This window comes from Pempheris klunzingeri, chromosome 8 (assembly GCF_042242105.1).
Source record: "Pempheris klunzingeri isolate RE-2024b chromosome 8, fPemKlu1.hap1, whole genome shotgun sequence".
Lineage (NCBI taxonomy): Eukaryota > Metazoa > Chordata > Actinopteri > Acropomatiformes > Pempheridae > Pempheris > Pempheris klunzingeri.
The window spans coordinates 9,868,720-9,891,934 of record NC_092019.1 but is presented as its reverse complement, the minus strand read 5'-3'; the positions used below and the strand labels follow the sequence as shown (position 1 = coordinate 9,891,934).

The window sequence follows — 23,215 nt, the reverse complement described above, 5'->3', positions numbered from 1 at the left end:
CTATGTTTGACAGGAGGAGGAACAGAGGCTTAGAAGGAAACAAGGTGTAGAGGAAGGGAGGAAGTGATAGGAAAGGGAGGACAGAAAGAACAGCTCAGTGCGTGAGTTTATCAATTATTTTCATGTCCTCTCTGCGTTCACCAGAATCAGAATCGGGTTTACTGCCAACTGAGTTACACATTACAAAGAACTTGGCTTGGAATATTTATGCATAGTCAAGAAACATAAATATAAATATAAAAACATAATACAGAATATTAGAAAGATGCACACTATCTGTTTTCTTTCAAATACAGGTGTATCTCCATGCTGTGTGTGTCCCCCTTTGCCTCCTACCTTTATGATGTTTACTCATCACAGCTAAGCCAACCACTGACCAAATTTATCTAGCACATAATATAGAGTAATTGAATGTGAAAAGCTCATTTTTGAAGGGATGGAATATTCTATTTAGATGTCCGGGCGTGTCCGCATGTGTCATTACTTTGATATCAACTGAATGCTGTTTCTCATTATCCTAATTAAAGCTCCGTGTGTGCCACTGAGCATATTAGCACACTGATCTGCAGCAAACTAATGATCGGCTGGTTGATAATGTGACTTTTTATTCTTTTTTTTTCAGCTTCTCTCTTATCTCGCTCTCAACGATTATCATCAAAGATTCACATCCTCAGTCAATCATCAGAGTCTAAAAAGATAAAAAACTTGAATAGCTCTACTTCATTCAAAGGCATTGCTATGCATGCACACAGATCAAAGTTCATATGCACTCAAAACATACACACAGAGAAGTAAGTAGTGCGTAAGTAGAGCCAACAGGCCAAAAAAACAAGGACACTTGGTAGCACTCTTAATGAAGAACTGAAATATCTTTATTGTAATGGCATGGTCATGGCAGACCTAAAAACAAACACAAAGAAAATTTATGCTAAAGAGTGCCAAGTTTGTTCATAAGGTTCATAAGCATGCCTTTTTGTTTTTTGCCCACATATATCCTTATTCCATGAGCATCAAACTAACTCAGTTTGAGTTCAGAAAGCACTCCTACCCAAATATTTTTTTATTTCTGTGGAGCATAATGTATTTGAGAGAAATATGGCATAAAAGGATGCACTGTCACAACAGTTTTAGTATGTTAACTGAAGATAAGAAAAAGTGCCTTAACCAAAGAAGAGTCCAGAGCTTTAAAACCATTAAAAAAAAATGTAATGTCCGTTTAATGGTGGGAAAGAACAAATGAATGTAATAAGACAAGCATGTAGCGTGACAAGAGGCATTTGTTATGTGAAAACCAAGCAGTCATGTATGTCATAAATGCCATTACCACTTCTAAAACAAAGCAAATTGTCAGATTTTGTAACTTGCTGTGATGACACATTCCACCCCAACCACAGGAAAAGTCACAGCAACAATCACAAGTTATGATCATTTCTTTTGTACTTTCATTTGCTCCTATTAGAGATTTAACTGACTGGATTTTCTGTAAGATACACAAAAATGCTTTCAGTAGATTAGTCAATCATGCCCTCTAAGCAACAGAATGGCCATCAACAACTGAAACTAGCTCACAGAGGCTATTCAGAAAATCCTAAACATTGATTGTACTTAGGAATGATAGATCTGAGCTATAGTTTGTCCCTGCAGCTATACCCTCTGGTTAAATCTTAACAAAATCACATGGAGAATGCTATCATGCAGCTGCGCTTCAACATTAACCCTCCCCATGATCCCCTCAAACCCCCTTACAGCCATGATTAAGGGCCACTAGGCTCACATGAGATGCATGCTGTCCGTCCCTGCCCCCTGCTAATGTACACTAACTGTACCTATTGCCCATTATGGAGGCAGAGCAAGAGCAATTCTCTGTTTAATAGCCACACATTTACACACAATCTGTCATCTGGCTAAGCATTGTTAGTTTAAGCTAGTCATTTCATAACTGCCTTTGTGTGAGGGGTAGTGCATGTGTGTGCTTGGGAGAAAGTGTGTCTGTTTAAAAATGGCTATTGTAAGGCAGTGAAGGCAGCACGCACACACGATTGATTTCCACAGGAGGAGAGCCTCCACTCTCTGGAATCAAGATTAATAAGAGGCCATTTACATCTCCAATCAGATCAGTGAGCATGAGAGAGAGAGAGAGAGAGAGAGAGAGAGAGAGAGAGAGAGAGAGAGAGAGACAGAGAGAGAGAGAGAGAGAGAGAGACAGAGAGAGAGATGGAAAGGGTGAAAGAGCTAAAAAGAGACCGCACAATAAATACAACCGGTAAGTCTTTGTCTGCTCTCATCCATTGTACACAATGAAAAGAGCCTGAAAACCACCTGCACACCTACATTCACACCCGCAAACATTTACACACACCCATGTGCACACACACTCTCACAGATACTCCTCGTATTCAAAGTCAGAGAGCAGCACAGGCAGATCAAACACTAGGCTGTTGTCAAGGTCCATATAGATGGATAACTGAGCTATTCGATGGGGCCTCTGATGCGCGCACACACACACACACACACACAGAACTGTCCTTCTGGGACCTGGAGAGCTTTAATGACATCAAGCTGCTCTGAGAAGGGGTCAGGCTGGGGAGTCACTGTTCACGCAGACACAGATTCACATTAACACATGATACACACATGCACCTACAGACTTACACAAAAGCGAGCAAATGTATTCAGTTCAAGCTCTCACAGGCAGTAACGGACAAAGTTACAGGCTCATGTACAGTCACGGATACAAAGCTTACATGCAGATGCAGCTTTTATTCATATATGGATGTATATGCGAACGCACACTCTGGCAGACACAGCCGAGAGGGAACACTGGGGAAGGTAGGATCCAATTTGATTTGACCTTGACAGCAGAGGGAGGGAGGGATGGTGGGAGGCAGGGGTGGAGGGATGGATGGAGTGTAAGGAATGAAGTGATGGCCTGGGCCAGATGCCTGTTGCAGATACTTCAGAGAAATTAGATGACCTTGAACTGATAGAGATAAATCATAGAACAGGAGACAGCCGTGTGACACCGCCACATCTGCACCAATAAACGGTGTGACAGACGTGAATCAAACGCTGAAGTTAATCTAACATACGCGTGAATGCAGCATAATATCTAGATCTAAAAATCACAAATTGAATTTTATTGGATGCTCCTGGATTCACTGACAGAGCTCATTAGAAATGTTGCTTCTTTGTCATTGCTTGGAAATTAAACATAATTACTTTTCAAATTCATTATAAATCTGATGCACTCGCAATGATTTTTTACAAGCGTAAATATGCAGCATTAATGCAACCACAAAATGATGAAAATACTGCCAAACACACTGCCTGAAGTTTTTCTATGCATGGTTTGTTAAAAAAAATAATTTAATTTATCAAAAACATAAATTCTGTTTTTGTCATTTTAATTAATCCTGTTCAGAGAGAAAAAATACATTACATAAAAAACACTTTTGCTAGGAGACAATTACCATATATATCCTTGAAGTTTGTTTCATTAAAAGGAAATTTAGAAACAACACGTTTTGTATTATCCAGTGGCAGACATGAATTTACTATTCCAGATTAGCAAAAGAAAAAGGCGTGTTCATCATTAGAGATGTTGTTTTTACAACAAAACCACAGATGTGCATTAACAAACAGTTTCCAGCTTCTGTTTGTTCATCTTGGGCACATTCTTAAAAACATCAGACAGCTCCCAGATGTGAATGTGTGCAGCTCCGCGATCAGCAGATAAGCCTGTACTGTCGGCATGCTGCAAATACAATCTGCCCGTGTCATCTGCAAATGTATCCCGCTGTTAATTGGAAATATAATTTTATTTTCTGAACTCAAGCTGAAGAGCTGCTACAGTAGATGTGTTTAAGCCAGTGAATAAAACACTACATTTTAGTCGGTGTGCACTAAACTGAGCTGAATCGGTGTGACTTTGTACTGGGAAAACTACAACCTGCCCTATCGCTACATTTAGAGAAGTCCAGAGTGTATCTGACAGAAATTTTAACCATTGTTACTACATTCCCCAAAATGTTTGTTTCATCTGTACTGTAACTGTCGAGAACTGACAATGCACTACTTGTGGTAAGGAGGCACACGTTATAAAAAGTTAACAGTGAAAACCTCTTAAATGCGGAACCACAGACACTCACATACGCATACCACCAAGGCTTATGGCCTAACTGCAGTGACCTGGGTTCGACTTCGGCCCGTGGCCCTTTGAAAAGAATCAGAAAATGAATGCAGCCAAACAACTACATGTAATCTTTACACTTTGCGAGGCGGCAGTAAGCCTCTTTCGACATGACAAATTCAATATCATACCAAAAGTGACCACACTTTAATTGTTGTTCTTAGGATGTTCAGGAGTAGAAGTAAAACATAAATCTCTCATAGGACAATGGATGGATGCTCTGTATTAAATCATTGGGATTGGAATTGAGGAAAAGAAATCCTACTGATGTGTTGTTGGTTCAAATAACTATATAGGACTACACATTCATACTAGACTGTGTTGCTGTTGAATAGCAAATGCATCATGTAGTCTGCGTTTGATACAAGGTTCAACCTATTTTTAACAGTGGAGCAATAATTTTCTTACCTGTTCTTCCCACACCGCGTCCACCCAATGATCTCTCTATTCTCTTAACATCCCACTCCTACACTTTTATCTTTGCTTCTCTCTCCATCTCTCTTGCCTACTGACATGTACACATTTACTAAATATTGCACCAAACCTGCCAACTCCTCACACTTACTATCACACATAGAAAAAAAACAAATGAATCACAGCAGACAAAGGGAATGGCGGGTTGGGCGATATGATGCAGGTGCAATCGATCAGGCCTTAGTATTCCATTTTTCTCTTCTTGATGGTAAGAAGATTCAATGTGACCATGTGTGGATCTTTGTATGCTGGCTACGTTTGAGTAAGAGAATTAAAAATACAACCAAAAGAATAAAGAAAAAAACTGAGCTCACTTTTCTGCACTCTTGGTAATCAGAGAAGTGCATTAGCTTCCACCAATCAGGGCTACAACATGCTATCATGGGTGAGTATGGCCAGTGAAGGGAGGGGTGGTGGGCAGAGCGCGAGTAGAGGAGAAAACAAGGGCTGAGGGAAGGGTGGGCCTCGTGCCCTGAACTTGAACTTGGAGCTGGTGGGGTCGGAGAGGGGAGGATGGGTCAGTGTCGATTGAAAAGGAAAAAACCCAGCTGAGTGACACCAGTATCTCCCTACTCAGACAAACGGGGCAGAGGGGACATGTTGCCATTTAGCAAGCTGTCGTATGTGGTAATTTCAGCATTTATCTCCGTGCTTTTTCAATCAGTTTCAGCTACAGGACCTAAAGTTGGCAAATCTTTATCTTTGTGGAACACAGTCTTATTCTCTACATATGCAACAATCAGATCCCATTTCGGTTCTTTAGTTTAAGAACCATACATAACTGAGGTAAGAGATAAAGAAGCAGCAGATTGAGAGGACGTAGAGTCAGTTAAAAGGCAGGTTGCAAGACGGTTGGGAGACACTTGAAAAAGTGATTTGCAGCACACAAACACGTTATACCTTTTGGTTTTGAGGGGTAAAATAGGTCAACCTCACTGATCATCCTACCTTGGTCTGGAGATAGTGGGGGTAGTAGTAGGTGTAGTGGGGGTACATTGGCTGCTGCTCCAAACGTTTTCCCATGTAGCTGGAATCCAATTGAAGGTCCTGGAGGCTGGAGATAGAAGCTCGCAGGTGGGGTACGATCACTCCAAGGGGCTGGCCTGGATCCTTCGGACGACTGTTTCCAAGAGTGGAGGATGCAGAGAGAGAATGCTCTCCTCTTGCTGAGTAGTGTGTGATAAAAACGTTGAGAGGAAGGGATGGATAGACGGACAGATTGTACTTGGGATTTTAGTCTGTATACTTGTCTGGGAGCTCACAGGGAAGCTCACAAAACCATTCTTCCTGTGGGTCTGGAAAGAGAGACAGAGGGAATCCGGAGTGGCAGCAGAAAAGAGGCTGGGGGAGAAGGAGGTGGAGGATGAGAAAAAGAAGATATAAAAGGATAATAGAAGGCAATACAGGAAACAATAGGGGGGATTGAAGAGCAGGACGGAGAGAGGTTAAAAGGAGAGGGAAGAAGAAGAGGATGATGAGGAGGAGGAGGGAGGAATGGATGGGATCCCGTTGCCGGTTCCTTGCACTCTCCGCTCTAAAAACCAGACTCACTCTTCTTCTCAGCTGCCCTGAACATGCCCCTCAATCTGCTTTCCGGCGTCTCTTACTCTTGTCTCTCTCCGTCTCTTTCTCTCTTCCTGTGTATCCGTTCCCCTGTCTCGTTCTTCCTCCCTCTCTCTCACACCAGACGAGACCCTGATCCCACTGGGAGCTCGGCTGTATCCTGGAGAACACACGCTGTCCTCTGCTCTATTCTCACAAGACAGTTAAATCAGCGATGAACTCACAAATGGATGTGGAGCTGGAGAGAGAAGAGGAGGAGGACAAGGAGGAGGAGGAGGAGGAGAGAGGGTGGTCTGGAGCTGAAGCTGTGACTGCCTTTTTTCTCACTCTCTCTCACTCCCTCCCTCTTTTGTTAAGCTCCGGGGATAGATAGGTAGATATCGCTGGAGCCCGGCGTGGAGGATGAGCAAAAAGAAAAAGCCTCAGTAAAAACTCCTCACGCTCAGGAAGAAGCAGATAGCCTTATCCAGACGCGCACTCACACAGAGGAAAATCCCTTCTGATCCACAAGGTGCCTCCTCCAACTCTCTTCTCTTTTCTTCTCTTCCCCTCTGCAATCCCTCTCTTTCTTCTCAAGCTCTCTCCCTGACGGCTTGCTTCCCACTGCGCCTGGCAGCCGTCACTGTGTGTGTGTGTGTGGCGATGGCGGTGTGTGTGTGTGTGTGGTATGTGTGTGACTGTGCATGTAACTGAGAGGGGAGTGTGTTTGTGTGGCTGTTGCCGTCTGCTCCACTCTGCGTGCTGAGGCATAGAGGGGCTCGGCTTCAGCGCAGCTATGCTCCTCCCTCCCTCTCTCTTTCCCTCTCTCAGTCTGCGTCTCTCTCCCTCTGTGTTTTTCATGGAACTATAGAACAGTGGGAGTGGTTGGTCCTGCCCTCGTTCAAGCCCCGGGGAGTGTGTGTGTGTGTATGTGTGTGTGTGTGTGTGTGTGTGTGTGTGTGTGTGTGCATGTGCACCAGATAGAAACTGAGAGAAAAAGAGAGAGACAGAGATGGGCTGTTCTGCTGGCAGAAGGGCGGAGCTGGGGGTAGAGTATAAAGAGCAGGAGCTGGGGTAAAGGGTGAGAAGAGGATACACAAGGAGCAGAATTTGGAAATAGAGAGGCCCCCCTACTGGCACTCTAAAGGTGCAGCAATGGCATATTTTCCATAATAAAAGCCGTCTTTGGATTCCTTAAACTGAGCAAGATAATGGCCATATGTTCCATTTTAGCTATTATTAAATCACGTTTTCTATTATACAGCATCTCACAACACGCTGGCACAACTAACATACACATGTATAAATAAATGCATGCACACAGGCTTGGATGACCCTCCTAAACATTTGGCCAAATGCCTCAATGCACACGGAGATACTCCATTCAAACATGCCCAGCGAAGGGCCCAACATAGAGTGTGTATGTAGTTCAGTGGTTGTGTGGCACAGTGACCCACTGACACAGTGCTGCCTGTTATGTGATGTAACCAGGTTTAAGTAGTGCTCTTACATAAGCACAGTGAGCCATGCATGAAAAGACTGCTCTGCCCTCTGACTGCAGCTGTGCGTGTGTGTGAAAGAGACAAGGGTTGGCAGACAATGCAAGTTCACTGCAGTGGAAAAAGGGGCACAGAGGGAGAAGAGAATGCAAACACAAAAACGTTCTATAAGATAAGGGCTTTATTTCATGTGGGCAATTAAACTACTTTACAAACTGTGCTGCAAAAACACGTCAGTGTCTTTGTGCTATTGTGCGCCCGTCTGAGAGTTTTTTGTCACTACGCCCATGATTCTGTCTGTACAGCATTTTTCTGTCAGCTTGTACAACACACAACAATGATATGTTTGGCTAATGGCAAAACACCTTTCAATTTAGCATGTACAGTAGAAGGCGGCTGTGTAAAATTGAATACAGAGGCAACATGGAGTTAGGCCTTGTTTTGTCAAGACATCTCAAATCTCTGAAAAGTGGTTTTGACGTCTGACAATTCTGTTTGTTTGACTGCTCACCAACAAAAAAATGAAACATGTCTGATCCAGATAAGGATGTCCTAGATAAAGTAAGGCGCAAGAGCAGTAATTAAAAAAACAGCACCAACACCCTCACAACATACAAATCAGTGTAAAATATGTATAAACGCCCTGGGGGATGAGTGTAAACGCTACTAAGTTTCAAAATATAGTCTGCAATCGGCTTAATCAGATTTCAAGCTAATCGGGGGAATTTTTACGTGACTCTTGTATTACCTCGTGTGCAAAACAGCTCTCTAAATCATGACCTATAACACAGCAGTATCATGCCTGGAGGCGAGCCTGGACTCGGCTCTGTGTATCATTGGTATTTTCATATTCATCTGTACTGCCTAGTTACCCATGAAACAAATTGAGTTCATTTATTCTACAGACTGAAACAGTCTGTCTTCAGGACTGCATATATTACATGCTGTAATTTGTATTTCTATCAAATTTCGATGCATGTTTGGCTCTGAAATGCTCCGATCAAATATCATGTCTCCCTAAATCTCTCTGTTCTCCAATCTATTTTTGTTTTTACAAAATTTACAAAACTGTTTCTACAGTAAAACTTGTTGATTTAGGGTTGGTATCTTTTACAACTGAAGAACCGTGTGATAGCATGTTTTATGATCATAATTATTAGTAACAACGGTGGTAGACATTCTCTGCCACCCACAGGGAGCACAGGCAAGAGGCTGCTCATCCCGCATTAGATATACTGGAGGTGAACAGTCACTTGTAAATGGAAATCAAGACCCATGCCTGACTCAGCCAATCAGTGTGCACAGCTGTAGTTGTCAGGTTGAAGCCATCAGCTGTCAAGTAGTTAAGTTAGGTTAATTAAGTTATAAATGTCACAAACACATGTCCAAAGCACAAATATATAAATGTACATGTACAACCTATTTAACAGTTACAATATTTAAGTCTGGACAAAAGTGGTGGACCAAATGTACAACTTACTGACAGACAGGCCAAACAACCAACAGTACCACAGTGAGAATACAAATTTATACTATATTATAAATGCCACAAACACAGGTTCAAAGCACAAATAAATAAATAGATAAATCGCACACTAAAAAGAAATGCCGCTTCATTTTATACATTTTTATCTTGTCCAAAATAATGTATGTGCTCAGAATGGCAATATTAACATTTGTTAATCATTACTTATCCTCTGAGGATCACGAATCCCTTTAAGAAAACAAAAAACAAAAAAAAAACAAATGCCAATCCATTTAACAGTTGTTACAATATTTCAGTCTGGACCAAAGTGGTGGAACGACCATCTGGTGACCAACTGGCTGACCGAGCGACCGACCAACAGGTTATAATATAATATAATTAATAATACATTTCAAATGACATCTGCAACACAAAGACTAAAACTTTACTGCAACATTATGAATGTCACAAACACACGCCAAAACTTCACTTCGCCAAGTGGAAAACTTAATGGTCACTTTCAATTCAATTCAAACTTGTTGCAAAACCACTTTCGACTGCGTTAAGTGACACACAAATAAAGATTATGTGCCTACATAGAAAACTATAGTGCAAGCACTGCTGTCACACAGGGGTGGTGGAACAATCAATACGGCTTACCATCTTGCCTCAACGACACTGAATCAATATTTTGATTAAGATCAGCATCAGTTATTTTTCAAGGCTATCCAATATTTCATCCATAAATACACTTCCTGTAGAAGATGTAATTTTATACATTATCTTTAGGCTACCTGCCAGCGAATCAACTAACTAACCTGTTACAAGCAAGTCATGATCTGGACGACAGAGGAGTTACTGCATGAGCTCATCTTGCAGTAATTCCAACCTGAACTTCACAGTAAAATATATAAGCAGGTCGTGGAGCCACTGCAAGCAAAAGCAGGCTATATTGATTATGTTGCACTTGTTATTAAGTGTGTGTGCATTCCTGAATCTTTGTAGTCAGAAGGGTTATACAGAGCTGAGAAGTTTGATGGAGGAAGGTTATGCATTCATTCAACAGCACGATGTGTAGAATCCCGAACAACAGAGGGATAACAGGGACATCATCTGCAAGTGTGTGTCTACTATATAAGAGTAGCACACCATCCAAAGTTTTCTTGAAAAATTAAAATTCTGCTGAGACTGCAGTTTAGGAAAACAAAGAGAGAATTGATTCTTCCAACTGCACAGTGCAGTCCTATTATGGGAGGCACAATCTTTACATCTCACTCCATACTCTGCTGCCATAATAAAGCTTCCTAATTACCTCATCTAGTGACAAGACAGCCATAATGGTGGTGGTAAATACACACTGGTTAATTGCATTCATTTTAATATCAAACAGACGTCTATTACATCTTAAGCACAATCTAATTGCCTACTTGGTTCTGGAGACTGAATAGGCAATATATCTGCTACATGTGCATTTCTTTGCAAAAAGGATATTCTAAGGAGGAACACTATTTCCCAAGTCCAAAGCTTGAAAAATACCAGACAAAAACTGACAGCTGGAGCAAAATATCAAAGTGTTTTCATTGACACTGTGTGTTCTTAAAGCCTCCGGTCATCAAAGCAGTTTTCAAATGGAGCAGGAAAGGCCATGCTGTGACTCAGGGACGCGTTTCTCTCATCGCTGACCACCAGATGTATAACAAACACTAAACCACAAGAAAAGAGCTGTAAAAGCCTCACATCTTAGCTCAGATACAGCTGGGAAAACAGAAGAGGTCATGATGACGATAGTCCTATTTTACAGAAGCCGCTCTGGTCGGTTTTCAAGGAAAACACTGGCCAAGATATCGTCACACATGCACACACACACACTGTGGTATTTGCACACAGGAGATTTACAGTGGTAAATGGACTATTACATCCAATTGCCACACACAGCATGAGCAAATTTGTCTCTTTGCAAGTCTCCTGAGATACAAACAGCGAATGTGTGCAGTGTGCAGTGTGCAGTGTGCAGCGAATGTAGAGTAAACTGTTTTTGGTCTCTTTGATCAGGAAATGAAATGAGAAGAATTCTGGCTTTAACACATAAAGAAAATAGAGGCAATTTCTTTGGCAATTTAGTGTTAAGAGTGTGTTAACATCTACAAACACATCACATCCAAGTTACATGGTTCAACCTTATTCACACACGGCCAGTATTCAGCAGAAGACTGTTTCAGTGAAAAGAGTGAGGCACTGTGTTCCTGAATCTGGGCAGCTACAGCTCAGGCAATAGAGCCGAGTGGTTGTCAGTCTGTATCCACTGCAACAGTTTTAAATCTAAACTCATAAATCAGCATTGTGAAACCCATGAAAACTATTGTGAGAACAGCATATCATAGTAAACAGTGGTCAGTTGACAGCAAAAATGCTCGATTAGCCTGATTGTGGCAGTGCTAGCTCGACATCCCCCATCAGTTATGTGCCTTACCCTTGCACATTATGTCACATTTATAAAAACCTTGCAGTAGCAATTACAAATGATTTGAAATAGGTTGCACAGAGTTTGCAATGGCCACCAACAAAACATAGATTAAGGGAAACAAGTTGACATGTCTGAGACAGGCAGACAAGAAGAAGATATTAAGTTGTACAATATGAGAAGTCTCCATAGCCATGTCGCCATATGAAAAATCACTTCCAACCAATAACCCCTTGTACAACACTGTATGCTTAATTATATGACTGAATAAAATGGTGACAAATCACCTTAGGCCCTTCGCAAATCCCGCTCCTCCTATCCTCCTTTCTGCATCCACCCCTCCTCCCTACCTCCCCTCCCCTCCCCTCTCCTCTCAACAGCGAGCCGCAGCTCACTTTAACACAAATCATCACTTTATTAAAAAAGAAAAAAGAACAGCGCGTTAGTGGATTCATTTGAACAATTATGCAAATCAGACAGGAGATGAGGCTTTTATTAATGTTAGAGAAGTGTTGCATCAGATAGTGCTGAAGTTCATTAAGTTACTCTAGTTGAAGATGAATACATTCTGATTAGTTTGATGTCACTATGGTGTGTATCACATTATCGGCTTGGGCTGCGTCAGCTCAAAACTCTCCATGGATCTTTGGCAGAATATGGAAAAGGGGTGATATTTCACAGCTACAACTGTATTTGGATTGATAACATAGATGCCTGTATTGTTTTATCATTGATTTTTTTTTACTTTTTGGAGGTTTGGTGTCTGTTTCGTACCATCACTTTTCTCTGCTTATGGAAAAAATATCTCCTTAGTCATTCCTTTCTTTCAAATCAGGTTAATTGTTGTGAACCTCATGTCATTCTCCCTGGCTCCCTTCCCTTCTCCCCCTCTCCCTCTCTCTCTGCAGGTATGGGGCCTGGGAGGTGGTGGACTGTGACTGACTGACTAGAGCCCATGCTTGCTGTGGCTCCGAGGGGTAATTAATTTCAGCAAACGACTGCCACGTCTGTCGGCTTTTATAAACGAGCGTTTACGCGCTATGGACAATTTAACCACTCCACTGAGCCCGCCTTGACAGAGATGAGTAGAGAGATGTGGGGGAAAGAGAGAGAGAGAGAGGGAGGATGGGGACCATGCTGCTAGGTGACTGATGGGAGATTTAATCAATAGAGTAAGCAAATTTACTCTCATGATGCTCACCCAACATCCATATTCATAGTGTTAATTCTCTAAACGCCTACGCTGTTGCACACCACAAAAAATTATAACGCATGAGGAATTTCACTACATCTCATCAGGCCTCATCAAAGGCCAGTATCATCACTGCTAATTATGTGTAGCATCATGGACTAAACATCGGCGCTGTAGTCTAGTCAAATGATTTTATTTGAGATCTAAGCTTAATTTGACATCCAAAATAACTACCATCCATTACGTTCCGGCACATACACCTTAACGACCCAATATTCTTCTTGTTAATGTCACTGCCTGCATTTGAAAGCATGCACCATATCCTGGAAAACAAATGCAACATCAACAGCAAACCTACTTCAATGAACTGTTAATACTCTTGAGGATATTTGGATAAGCTATGCATCTCGAATGTGACACTATAAAGGCACGGGTGTAGGAAACATTGAAAATGTGGTTGGAGTATTGTTAGGGGGGTCTGGGGTCCTCCCCCAGAAAATGTTTAATAGACCTGATGTTATTTCCTGTATTCTGGTGGCTTCTAATAGGTGGTTTGATACATTTATCTGAATATACCAACATGATAAAAAGTATGAGCACATTTAGTAATTTCATCTAGAAGAAGTCGTCAGCCTCAGATGACATATTTGAAGATATGGAAAAGCTAGAAGTACAAAAAGTGATTTGATGACTAATTCCAAGCCGTCTTTAATAATAACAACTGACTGTTGATTAAAACTGGAGGATCTCTTCATGCTTGCATGCAACCGCTTTTTCTGTTAACTCGTGGATTTAATAACATTAAAGAAATTGGTGTAAGTGCAAAGGACAACCGCAGTCAGTGTGTCTCCATGCATTCTCCAATAAACTACGTTCACCCTCCATCATTTCTACTACTGTGACGAACCCTCAGGACGTGAGCCCTGAGTCTCAAAGCTACATTATGCTGTTAGCCTGCTATGCCAGCATTTTGTTTACACACACATTTTATTTTTATTTTTTATTTCATTTTTAACACTGCTACCCAGAAGCACTTCACACAAACACTTGAGGAAACATTTCATGACAACAGGCATCAATATAACAACCATCTGCCACCTTTCATGAAAAACAATAGTCTTGAATTCCTCAGTGGCACAGGACTGTGAGCAAATCGATTGAGTTAGCTGGATAACATCATAATAGCTTTGTGGCAAAGGCCCCTGCTATATAGTAATATATGCTTTATAGATATTATATATACATATACACTTTGGCTGAAAATAAAACAGTGAGGCTGCAGTCAGTCATTGTGGAAACTTTGAAACTAAATTTAAAAAAACACAGAAAATAATCTGCACTGCCAAACCTACAGAAATATGCATTAATTAACCACCTGAACAGGAGAAGACACGCAAACCACCAACTTTATGCAGGTATAGTGGCACAACAGTCAGTACTGAAGACTGAGACGAGGACAGAGACATGGACTGAGCTGTGCGGTGCTCTCCAACATGTGTGTGTGAGATCGAGACAGAGAGACATACAGAGAGAGAAGAGAAGGAGAGCAATGCTCACAAAGTTATTTATCATTTAGGCTATTCTGAATGCTGCTATGTCACTTTTTGAACCACCCGTCTGAGCCTATGATATTTTGTAAGAAGCAAACCCGTTCGGTCTGACCTGTGGGTTGAACCACCAAGGTAGCGTTGAAAACATGATGTGAAATTTAACTGATTTGGGCATTTTCTCAATAAACAAGCGGAACGGATTTGACAAGGAGTAGACAAAGCACCGATTTTTCACATGGTAAAAACATGGTAAAGGTGGGGGGGCCTAAAGTAATCATTCCAAAAAGTTGTCCCACCCTCATAACTGCTGCAACGCCCATGCTGTGATATATAACATCCTGTCATTGTTCACTGTATTTGTGTGAATCCAGACGTTAGATGACATCGCTTGAAGAACAGTTCAGTTGTTCACCACCCAAATCATCCCTGAAAATATACTCCACCTTGCAAGCTAGACTCTAACTTGGAAGACTGTGAAGATATGTGGGCAGGGTTGTGTTGGATCACACACAGCTGACTCTACAACCAGACAGGAAATTTGCAAAATACTGCTCAGACCTCCGAGTATGACTCTTCTGAAAGAAACGGGCCGGAGACGGTGCCAAATGCTCCTTTTTTCAATGTCGGTTTTGGCATGTAGTACACAAACTGTACTGTACGTGTTACTACGTTGTTTGCCTGAGTAAAATTAAGAACGGATGTTTTATTGTATGTTGCAGTAACATGTAAGGCAATCCGTTCCACCTTAGAACAACTTGATGTACTTTACTTCTGTGCCCTGCATTTCATTACAGGAGATAAATACCATACTCATCACTGTGTGCAAAACTAAACTGGTGCAACTACACACATCACCATTTTTGCTTGTAAACGTGTTCAATTAAAGCTGCAACAGTATTTCATATCTTCTCGAGTTTAAAAATCAGACCAGATCCCAGGACTAGCTTACCCTCGATATCCCACAAGTATTGAACTTGGTTTGCTTGTGTGTGACAGGCTTTGTGTCTTATCAGCAATCTACTTCTGATTCTGTACTCAGAATGCAAAATAGATCTTGAGCTCAATGAGACTACCTGATTAGGTAAATATATAAACATAAAGAAAATGTTGAGGACTACATTCAGCTGTAGCATTGTACAGTGCTGAAAGTTCATGACTGCACTTTTATCCAAAACTTTCACATTAGAATTTGCTGCACAATCTCTCAGCACTTTCCCCTCTCCATAGAATATACACCCAGCCCTATGAAACTGAGGTCAATAAAACTAAATCAACTTAAGTTTGCTCAGTGTAGGACAGTTATTATAACTCAACAGCATGTAACATTCCCACTTTTTCCCCTCAGAATTTCCAGAGCCCAAAAAGTGTGGTGCCACACCGCAGTCACTCGGCACTCAGTCAGCCAAGTACTGTGAAAACCGTTGTGTTTGCCTCTAATACCATCAGGCTGCCAAACTATTAGCACTGCAGCTCCACTCTGCTTTGTTCCCCCTGCCAAGGCAAGTTACATGGCTCACCTCAAAGTCTGTGTTTTCACAGCTGGACATACATTACTGTGTGACATCAAGCCCAGGGGCTTATAGATCTGCTGGATTGGATGACAGGAGCCTTTATGGCTTTGCAGCAATGTATGACAGCAGTCTGCCTGCCTCAGAACTTGGCAGGAATAACCACAGTATACCACAGTGTAGAATAGACTAGTGCAGCCATATGAAGGGCCTGCGGCAGCAAGTGTTTCCATAGCTACAGTGGGCCAAGGGGATTGTTTACTGTCCGAGAATGAGAGATCAAGAAAATGAGTAATTCTCTATGTATATGTTGAGCAATCATTTCCGCACCTATATTGTGTGTGTGAATATAAATATATATGTGTGTGTGTGTGGTTGTCCCTCATAGATGGAGCAGCTCTTAATGGGACTGTGAGGGTGCCCAAGAGCACAGCCGACTGCACTGACTTTTAATAGCACCCCCTCACCCACCATCTACGTCTTCCACACACACAAATACATATGCACTAGCTGTCACGCACAGGGAAAGCCTACACACACACATTCACATGGTACGCTTCGCCAAGTCAGTGTAATCAGGGCAGCGTAATGTGTTTACCTCTCTGAGGTACGAGAGTTTGATTAAGGAGCAGCCATCTGGCAGAGGAGGAGGAGAGGAGAGGAGAGCAGAGGAGGATGGACAAAGCACTAATCTCTACTTTAATAACCAAACTCAAACCTTTCATTGTGATCATTATGCCTACACTGACAGGCCTGCACTGCCATCAATCAGCAGAGTTGCCACTCAACCTTTAGGACAAACTGCATCAGACATAAAACAGACCATTAACAAACAACACCTGCCCTGCAACACCATCACACAGGCATAAACCATTGGCGTCTAAATGCAACATCTAGCAGACATTACCATTTAATCAGAGCCAAATGTCATGGTTTGGCACTTCTTTCTCTCCAATCTGCTCTTAATTAGCCAGGCAGGCAACCATTTAAGGCCTTAATATCAACAAGTAATGATGAGCATAAACGGCTGACCTTTACTAAGCATAAAGGCAACCACCAACAATGACAATCAGCTACGATACGGTGATTCACTGCTCTGCTATCAAGAAATCATCATTGTTCTGCAGACATATTACAGATAACTGAACTAAATATAGTGCACCTAAGCCAAAACAACAAAACACAGCAGTCAAGGTAAAAAATGAATGAGTGTCAGTAGTAAAAAAGAATAGCATAGCAATATCTTGCATGGATATAACCTCTCTCTCCCCTCCCTGTGGTACCTGACAGGCCTGTAGCTAAGCTCACACTCAGCCATTACTTCTACTGTAGCCTTCCTGCTCCATTAAACTCAACAAGCTTAACTCAATGGCCTTCATTCCACACAGCGACGGCCTCCGCTTCATACCCTGGTGGCTTTTAACAGGACAGGGGCAATTTGAGTGGGGGACAGCATCGCCCTTGTTAACACAAAATATGTCAAGCATTGCCCTTGTTAACTTTAAAAGAAAAATCTGTGAAAACAAAATTTCACCTTCTCTGCTGTCCCTGTTGCTGAATACACAGATATTGCACACAGGGGGCTGAGGCAAGGACCTAACAACCACAGTAAAAATGAGCCATTAAATTATACTGTCCTTGTCCTGCTGTGGCTTTTAATCGTCTAGTTTTAATATGCAACAAGGAAACAACATCCCACTTATATTCTGGTATCATGCAGGACTCCATACTGAGTCAGCGATTATTGACTCCAGGAGGAAGTGTTTTGGAAAATAATCTGTTTTTTGATGGCTCCTCTGTGTCTTACTGCTCAAAGGCCCAATCCTTAAACTGGATATCTGACATAAAGGAAGCCCTGTCAGAGACGCTGCAGCAGGGGAAACGAAATGACAGAGCCATTGTTTCAAAAAGTGGTAACTGTTTTTCATCATTAAGAATCAGAAGAATCTCGAAGCAAAGTAAAAAGTTTTTGACAAGGCTTAAGAAAAATATAAGTCTATTTTGAGTAATCAGCAGCCGCTGCATTGCAAGAAACAAACACATTCAAAGACTTAAACACCAAAAAAAGAGATCAGAATTGATTTGTGCTGCAAGGGCAGGCAGGTAAAACAGAGAGAGTCTTTAGATGTGCCTCTCTAAAGTAATAACGTGAGGTGAAATTTGGACAATGTATGTGAGACACGTAAATATTTCATGGCATATTATGAATAGGTTCTTTGTTTAATTAGACTTGGAGAGTTGTCCCCTTCAGCCACTTCTGTCACGTTAGCAAGGAAAAATATGATCCTGTAGACTTTAATTATAAAAGTTCTTCAGGCCAATGTTCTATGTTATAATTCATCTATCAACTTTTATGGAGTTTAAACAAAATCTGTCATAATTACTTAATTTAAATGTAAATTCTTTCTCCTTTTCTGCTTTTCCAAACTTGTCATAAACATAAGCGCAACGTAAGGACATTTAACATATTTTGAAATTATTTTAATTGCTGCAGCTGATTATTATAATTTCTGTGTTAATTGCAAAGTTGAACTGCATGTAGGGATTTGACAATTAAGTGATTCTAAAGTAGCTAAAAAGCAATTAGATCTTAGATTTCTATTTAAATTTTTATAGTATTTAACATCCCAACTATGTGTGTTCTGCAAAACAATATTTACCTCAATTAAATGTAATTAAATGTATTAAATTAATCTTTTCTTATCAACTTAATGAAATCAGGCCAAATTGTAAGCACACATTTGTACTGTACATATATACCAACTATGTATTGTACATTTCCTGTTTGGTTTGAGGGCATGTTTTTCTGGAGAGACCCAGTATTCATTTACAGCCTTAAAATACCATAGAAGTTTAGTAGTCTGTCTGTTTGTGCAGCACTGTAAGTTGAGCTAAACCAGGTGAAAATGCTGTACTGCGGTCTGCCATAATTAATTGCAAATAACCTGACTCCACGCTCTGCATTGGAACCTTCCCGACCTGGCAGCAATTACCTCAGAAAGGCTTTCACTCTGATGTTGTTGTGAAATGAAGCTTATGAAACTCTGTAACTCTGTCTTTTTTTTTCTTTGTGTCTTTCTGTCTTTCTCATGGTAAAAGCCTGTGGAGCTACAGTGTAACACACCAGGGAGGGAATACTGGACAGGGCTCTAATGCCTTTCATCTTCGAAGACTGAACAGTTTCCTGTTTTTCAATGGACACACTAATTAGCATGAATACAAACACGCATTTAGCCCAGACAAAGATGTGAACAGATGCACACTAGCACACACACGCGCACACACACAAATACGTTTGTGTATACTCGTGTGTATGAATGCGCACACATACACTACTACAGCACAATAAAATACAGTGAAATGGCAGCCCTAATTCATTTTCCACACGCCAGGTCTTTTGTGCACTTTACACCGCAACTGCAGAGGGGGAGGAAAAGGGGGAAGGTGCCTGCACTTCTAGCATAGTTTTTACGTAATATTTCCTTTTCTTTGAAGTGGCACAGCTAAATGAGTTTTCAAATCTCCGTAGGTTTCAATACCACAGAGAAATACGACCACAGTTGATAGGCACCACTTACATTCAATTATCTTTGTTCCACTGGCAGAGCATTAACACATGCGCACACACATGCATATATACACAGACACATCAGTTCTTTCTGTGCAGAAGAAAAGTGTGACTCATTACCAGCCCATCCTGAGCAGTGAGGCACTGCTTCAGAGCCCTCTAACTAAAATTATGTAGATATAGTGCTCTGCTGCACTCTACATACATCAAATAAAAAGATACATTGAAATCCTGTGGGAATGCGGAGACGATGATGGAAATGAAATGCTTCATTAAGCAATAGCTATGGCTTTTGTTTTGTCAGACATCATGAATTCAGAAGTTACTTTGTGTGTTCAGGCTTACATTGCTTTAGTGCGAGAGGTTTTGTGTACAGTTTTGTACATTTCTCATTTTATCATTGGTAGGCACAATCAACCAAATGGCTGTTCTGAGTAAAACAAATGGATAATTGTTTTGTGAATTTATTTGGTGCATGCTGTTGAGTACTGGGCTTCATATGGTGCTGAATCAAGTTTCTAAATTGCGCATCTGAGAGCCATCAAGGACAGCGAGTCAGCATCCTTCCCACTTAATTACAGATCAAATAAAAAAATGACCTTTGGTATGCAGTATCAAATACCTTTAAAAAAACAGGTTCTCTTATTAGCGTATTACATTAAAAATGATAAGAGTATCCCTTATGCCAATTAGTGCACACTATCAACCCTTTAATCTTCATGAAATGGACTGAGAGATCATATAGAAAGCTATTCAAATGATGGGTGTTAACTCTGAAATTAATAACAGGAACATCTTTATAGATCACATTTATATGGATTTAAAATGGAAAATAGTCCAATTGATGTTCAATGCAATTAACTGTTTCCAATGTTATGACAAACCTTTAAAACAAACTTGTTACTTTCTAATTACAACTCGCCGGGAATCACAAGATTGGATAGTAAAATATTGTAAAATGTAACACAATGTGATTGCATCATTGCTGTAAGACTCCATTGTAAGGCAATAAAAGATCATGTTTAATCATGAAATGCCATAACTGTAGCACTCCAAGTCACAGCAGTGTAATTTGAAAAGATAGCGGGATTTGTACAGTAAATGTCATATCATTTAGACTTGGGCAAAGTTTAAAAATGTAACCAAAACTTAATTTCACCGCTGCATGAGCTCTTTGGAGTAGTTGTATGACCATTTTCGAAATGAAAATAACAGCTTCCTGGTGGATGGCTTTGTATATTACAAAGCTCACTGATGTTTTAACTGGTGCAAGTCAAAAAGAGAAAAACTACAATTTGTGGGTGGACTATTCCTTTACCGTTGGACATAGCCGCCACTAAATTCCAAACACGATGTGAAGATGCACTATCCAATCCATAACCCCTCAACCCCCACCCCCACACCTGTCTGATGATCATAACCAACTGGACGCCACAGATGTTAAATTAAATTTAATCACAGCCTCTCTAGAAGTTTCAGCCGCTTTTACCAACACCGCCTCATCACCCCACCCACATTCACATGGCTCTTGGCACAGATTGGGAACTCGACTGTAGTTCTTGGACTCTGGACAGAGCTTCATCACATCTGTGCTGCTCCGCTTCCTGTGGCGGCTCAGTGGGGGAACACGTCTATAAATCTAACCGTCACATAGCGGGGATATTAAGTTAGCAGAAAGATGGACGACAGAGCAGTAAAGACGGAGAACAAACAATATGACCAGTAATGGCCTAAATGGTCACACATGGTGTAGAAGGCATCACCATGCTGTATTCTAAATCCTTTTCTAGCACACATTTATAACCACTGTCTCTCTTGTTCCTTCCCAACAGATCCATTGCTCCCATTTCCTCTCTGTCTCCCTGTCTTTGTGACAATACTATGCATTTTCACATCAGCTTGTTCTACAACCACTTCCACAGAAATAATTCAAATCCAAATGTGGTAATTGAGCTGGTAAGTGCAATGTGATGTGAGCAGTGACTCATCTTGAGTCTTTGCAATGCATTTGCGCACTTTGCAGGACTGCCAGTTAATGTCAGCCCACTGACTCATTCGGCACTCTACCCACTCAGGGGGGGGAAAAAAGAGACAAGTTAAACTGCTGTATCCATTTCCCCAGTTAAATAAAAACCATCATAGGACAGCTTGCACATGATGTCCCACCGAAACTCACCAGAAAAGTTCCTGTAATTCACTGACTTAGATGTAGGAGGTGCAGTTTTGTGTGTATGTTTATGTATGTGAGGGCACAGGGGACATACGTAATCTGTGTATGTGCTCACATCTGTGTGCATGTGGACATAAGACAGAGATCCGTTGTAATGCAGTGCTGAAAGCCTACAGGAGACCTCTGAAGCAACCACTAGGCAAGAATGGGGCCAGACCTTGATACCACTACTCTCTCCCACCCACCAGAGTAACACGGGTGTCTGTGTGCGTTTGTGAATGTACATCAGAGAAAGTGAGGGTGGCACAAAATGTGCGCCGATGAAAAGTGAGTACGCTAATCAATAGTTTGCAATTTTCAGATTAGTTAACAGCGGCCATTCACAGTGAGCCTCGTTTCACGTGTTTGTTACAGCACTTCGCAGGGCTAATATAATCAAGAGTCTTCCAGCTTGTACTTAGATTACAGACCAGTGTGTGTTCTCCACAGTGTCCATTTTTCACTGATTAAGCTTTTTTTTTTTTCTTTCTCGACAAACTCTGGAAAAATAAAAGACAGGATAAATTGGAGAGAAAAAGGAGGAACAAAGTGAGAGAGAGAGAGAAAGAGAGAGAGAGAGAGCACGACTGACCTACGGCAAGAAAGAGAGGAAGGTTACATAAGAGGCAAAAGATAATGTATGAGAGAGAGGCCAGAAAGTGAAAGATATAGAGAAACAAAGGGGTGTGTTGGTGTGATGGATGGAGCTGAAGGGGATGATGAGAGGAGGGAGGTATGCACGTTCCCCACCAACCATCTCTCTGTCAGACACTCAGCTGTGCTGCAGGAGTAGGTGGGCTGGTGAGAGGTGTGTGTATGTGCTCTACGCAGCATATGTGTGTGTGTGTAATGCCGCATGTACCATGAATCTGGGGACCAGTGGGGGGCTGACAGATTATCTGTTGAGAAGCAGGTTTGGAGGGGTCCCTCGCTCTCTCTCTTCCCTTCCTCATTTTCCACAGTCGCTCACTTGCTAGCTCCTCACTGCGCCGCTCAAGGTCACTGCAACACTGCGAAAGTTTGGAGGGTACATGATACCAGGCGCTCCGGGGTGAGTCAGCGCTTTTCTCCTCCTCTGCTCATCTCCAACAGCCAGACTGGCACAAGATCCGAGTATGAAGCCTGTTACCACTGTATCCAACTTTTAGATATCACTGCTGGTGGCATCATGGGTAAATCTATCATTCGTTAGTAAAAAAAAAAAAAAAATTACATGTGTGTTTGCATCACAGCTTTACAGATGTTTTCAGTTGATTTATAATTCATTTTACTTGTGCTTTGACACACCAGGCAGTGGTTATAATTCAAAAATGAATTCTGCTTCCAATAAAATCAAATCTTTACTGTTGTATCAAAAATTACAGTTTTATTAGCTACAGTGACAGTAAGTGCTTACTCATAATTTGAGTCTGTCTCGGCTCTCCTCTCTCGCTTGTGAGGATGGGATATTGAGAAAATGGGCCAGTAGAAAACAGAAATCTCCCACTTTATAAGCCAAAAGAAGATCATTTTGGTGTGCTTGTTTTGGTTACAAGGCTGAATAAGTGGAGGGATAGAA

General features: G+C 41.3%; 2 protein-coding genes across 3 annotated transcripts in view; one reads left to right on the top strand and one right to left on the bottom strand.

The window, feature by feature from the left end:
* The window catches only part of LOC139205135 (RNA-binding motif, single-stranded-interacting protein 3-like), a 108,053-nt gene extending 101,167 nt beyond the window's left edge, over positions 1-6,886 (bottom strand). For both annotated transcript variants that reach the window (XM_070835254.1, XM_070835253.1), the window contains exon 1: positions 5,612-6,886. In XM_070835254.1, coding sequence (XP_070691355.1) covers positions 5,612-5,686 — 75 coding nt within the window. In that variant the 5' untranslated portion in view covers positions 5,687-6,886. The remainder of the gene's footprint in view (positions 1-5,611) is intronic.
* grb10b (growth factor receptor-bound protein 10b) overlaps positions 1-23,215 on the top strand; it is a 239,135-nt gene that overhangs the window by 204,785 nt on the left and 11,135 nt on the right. The window lies entirely within an intron of this gene.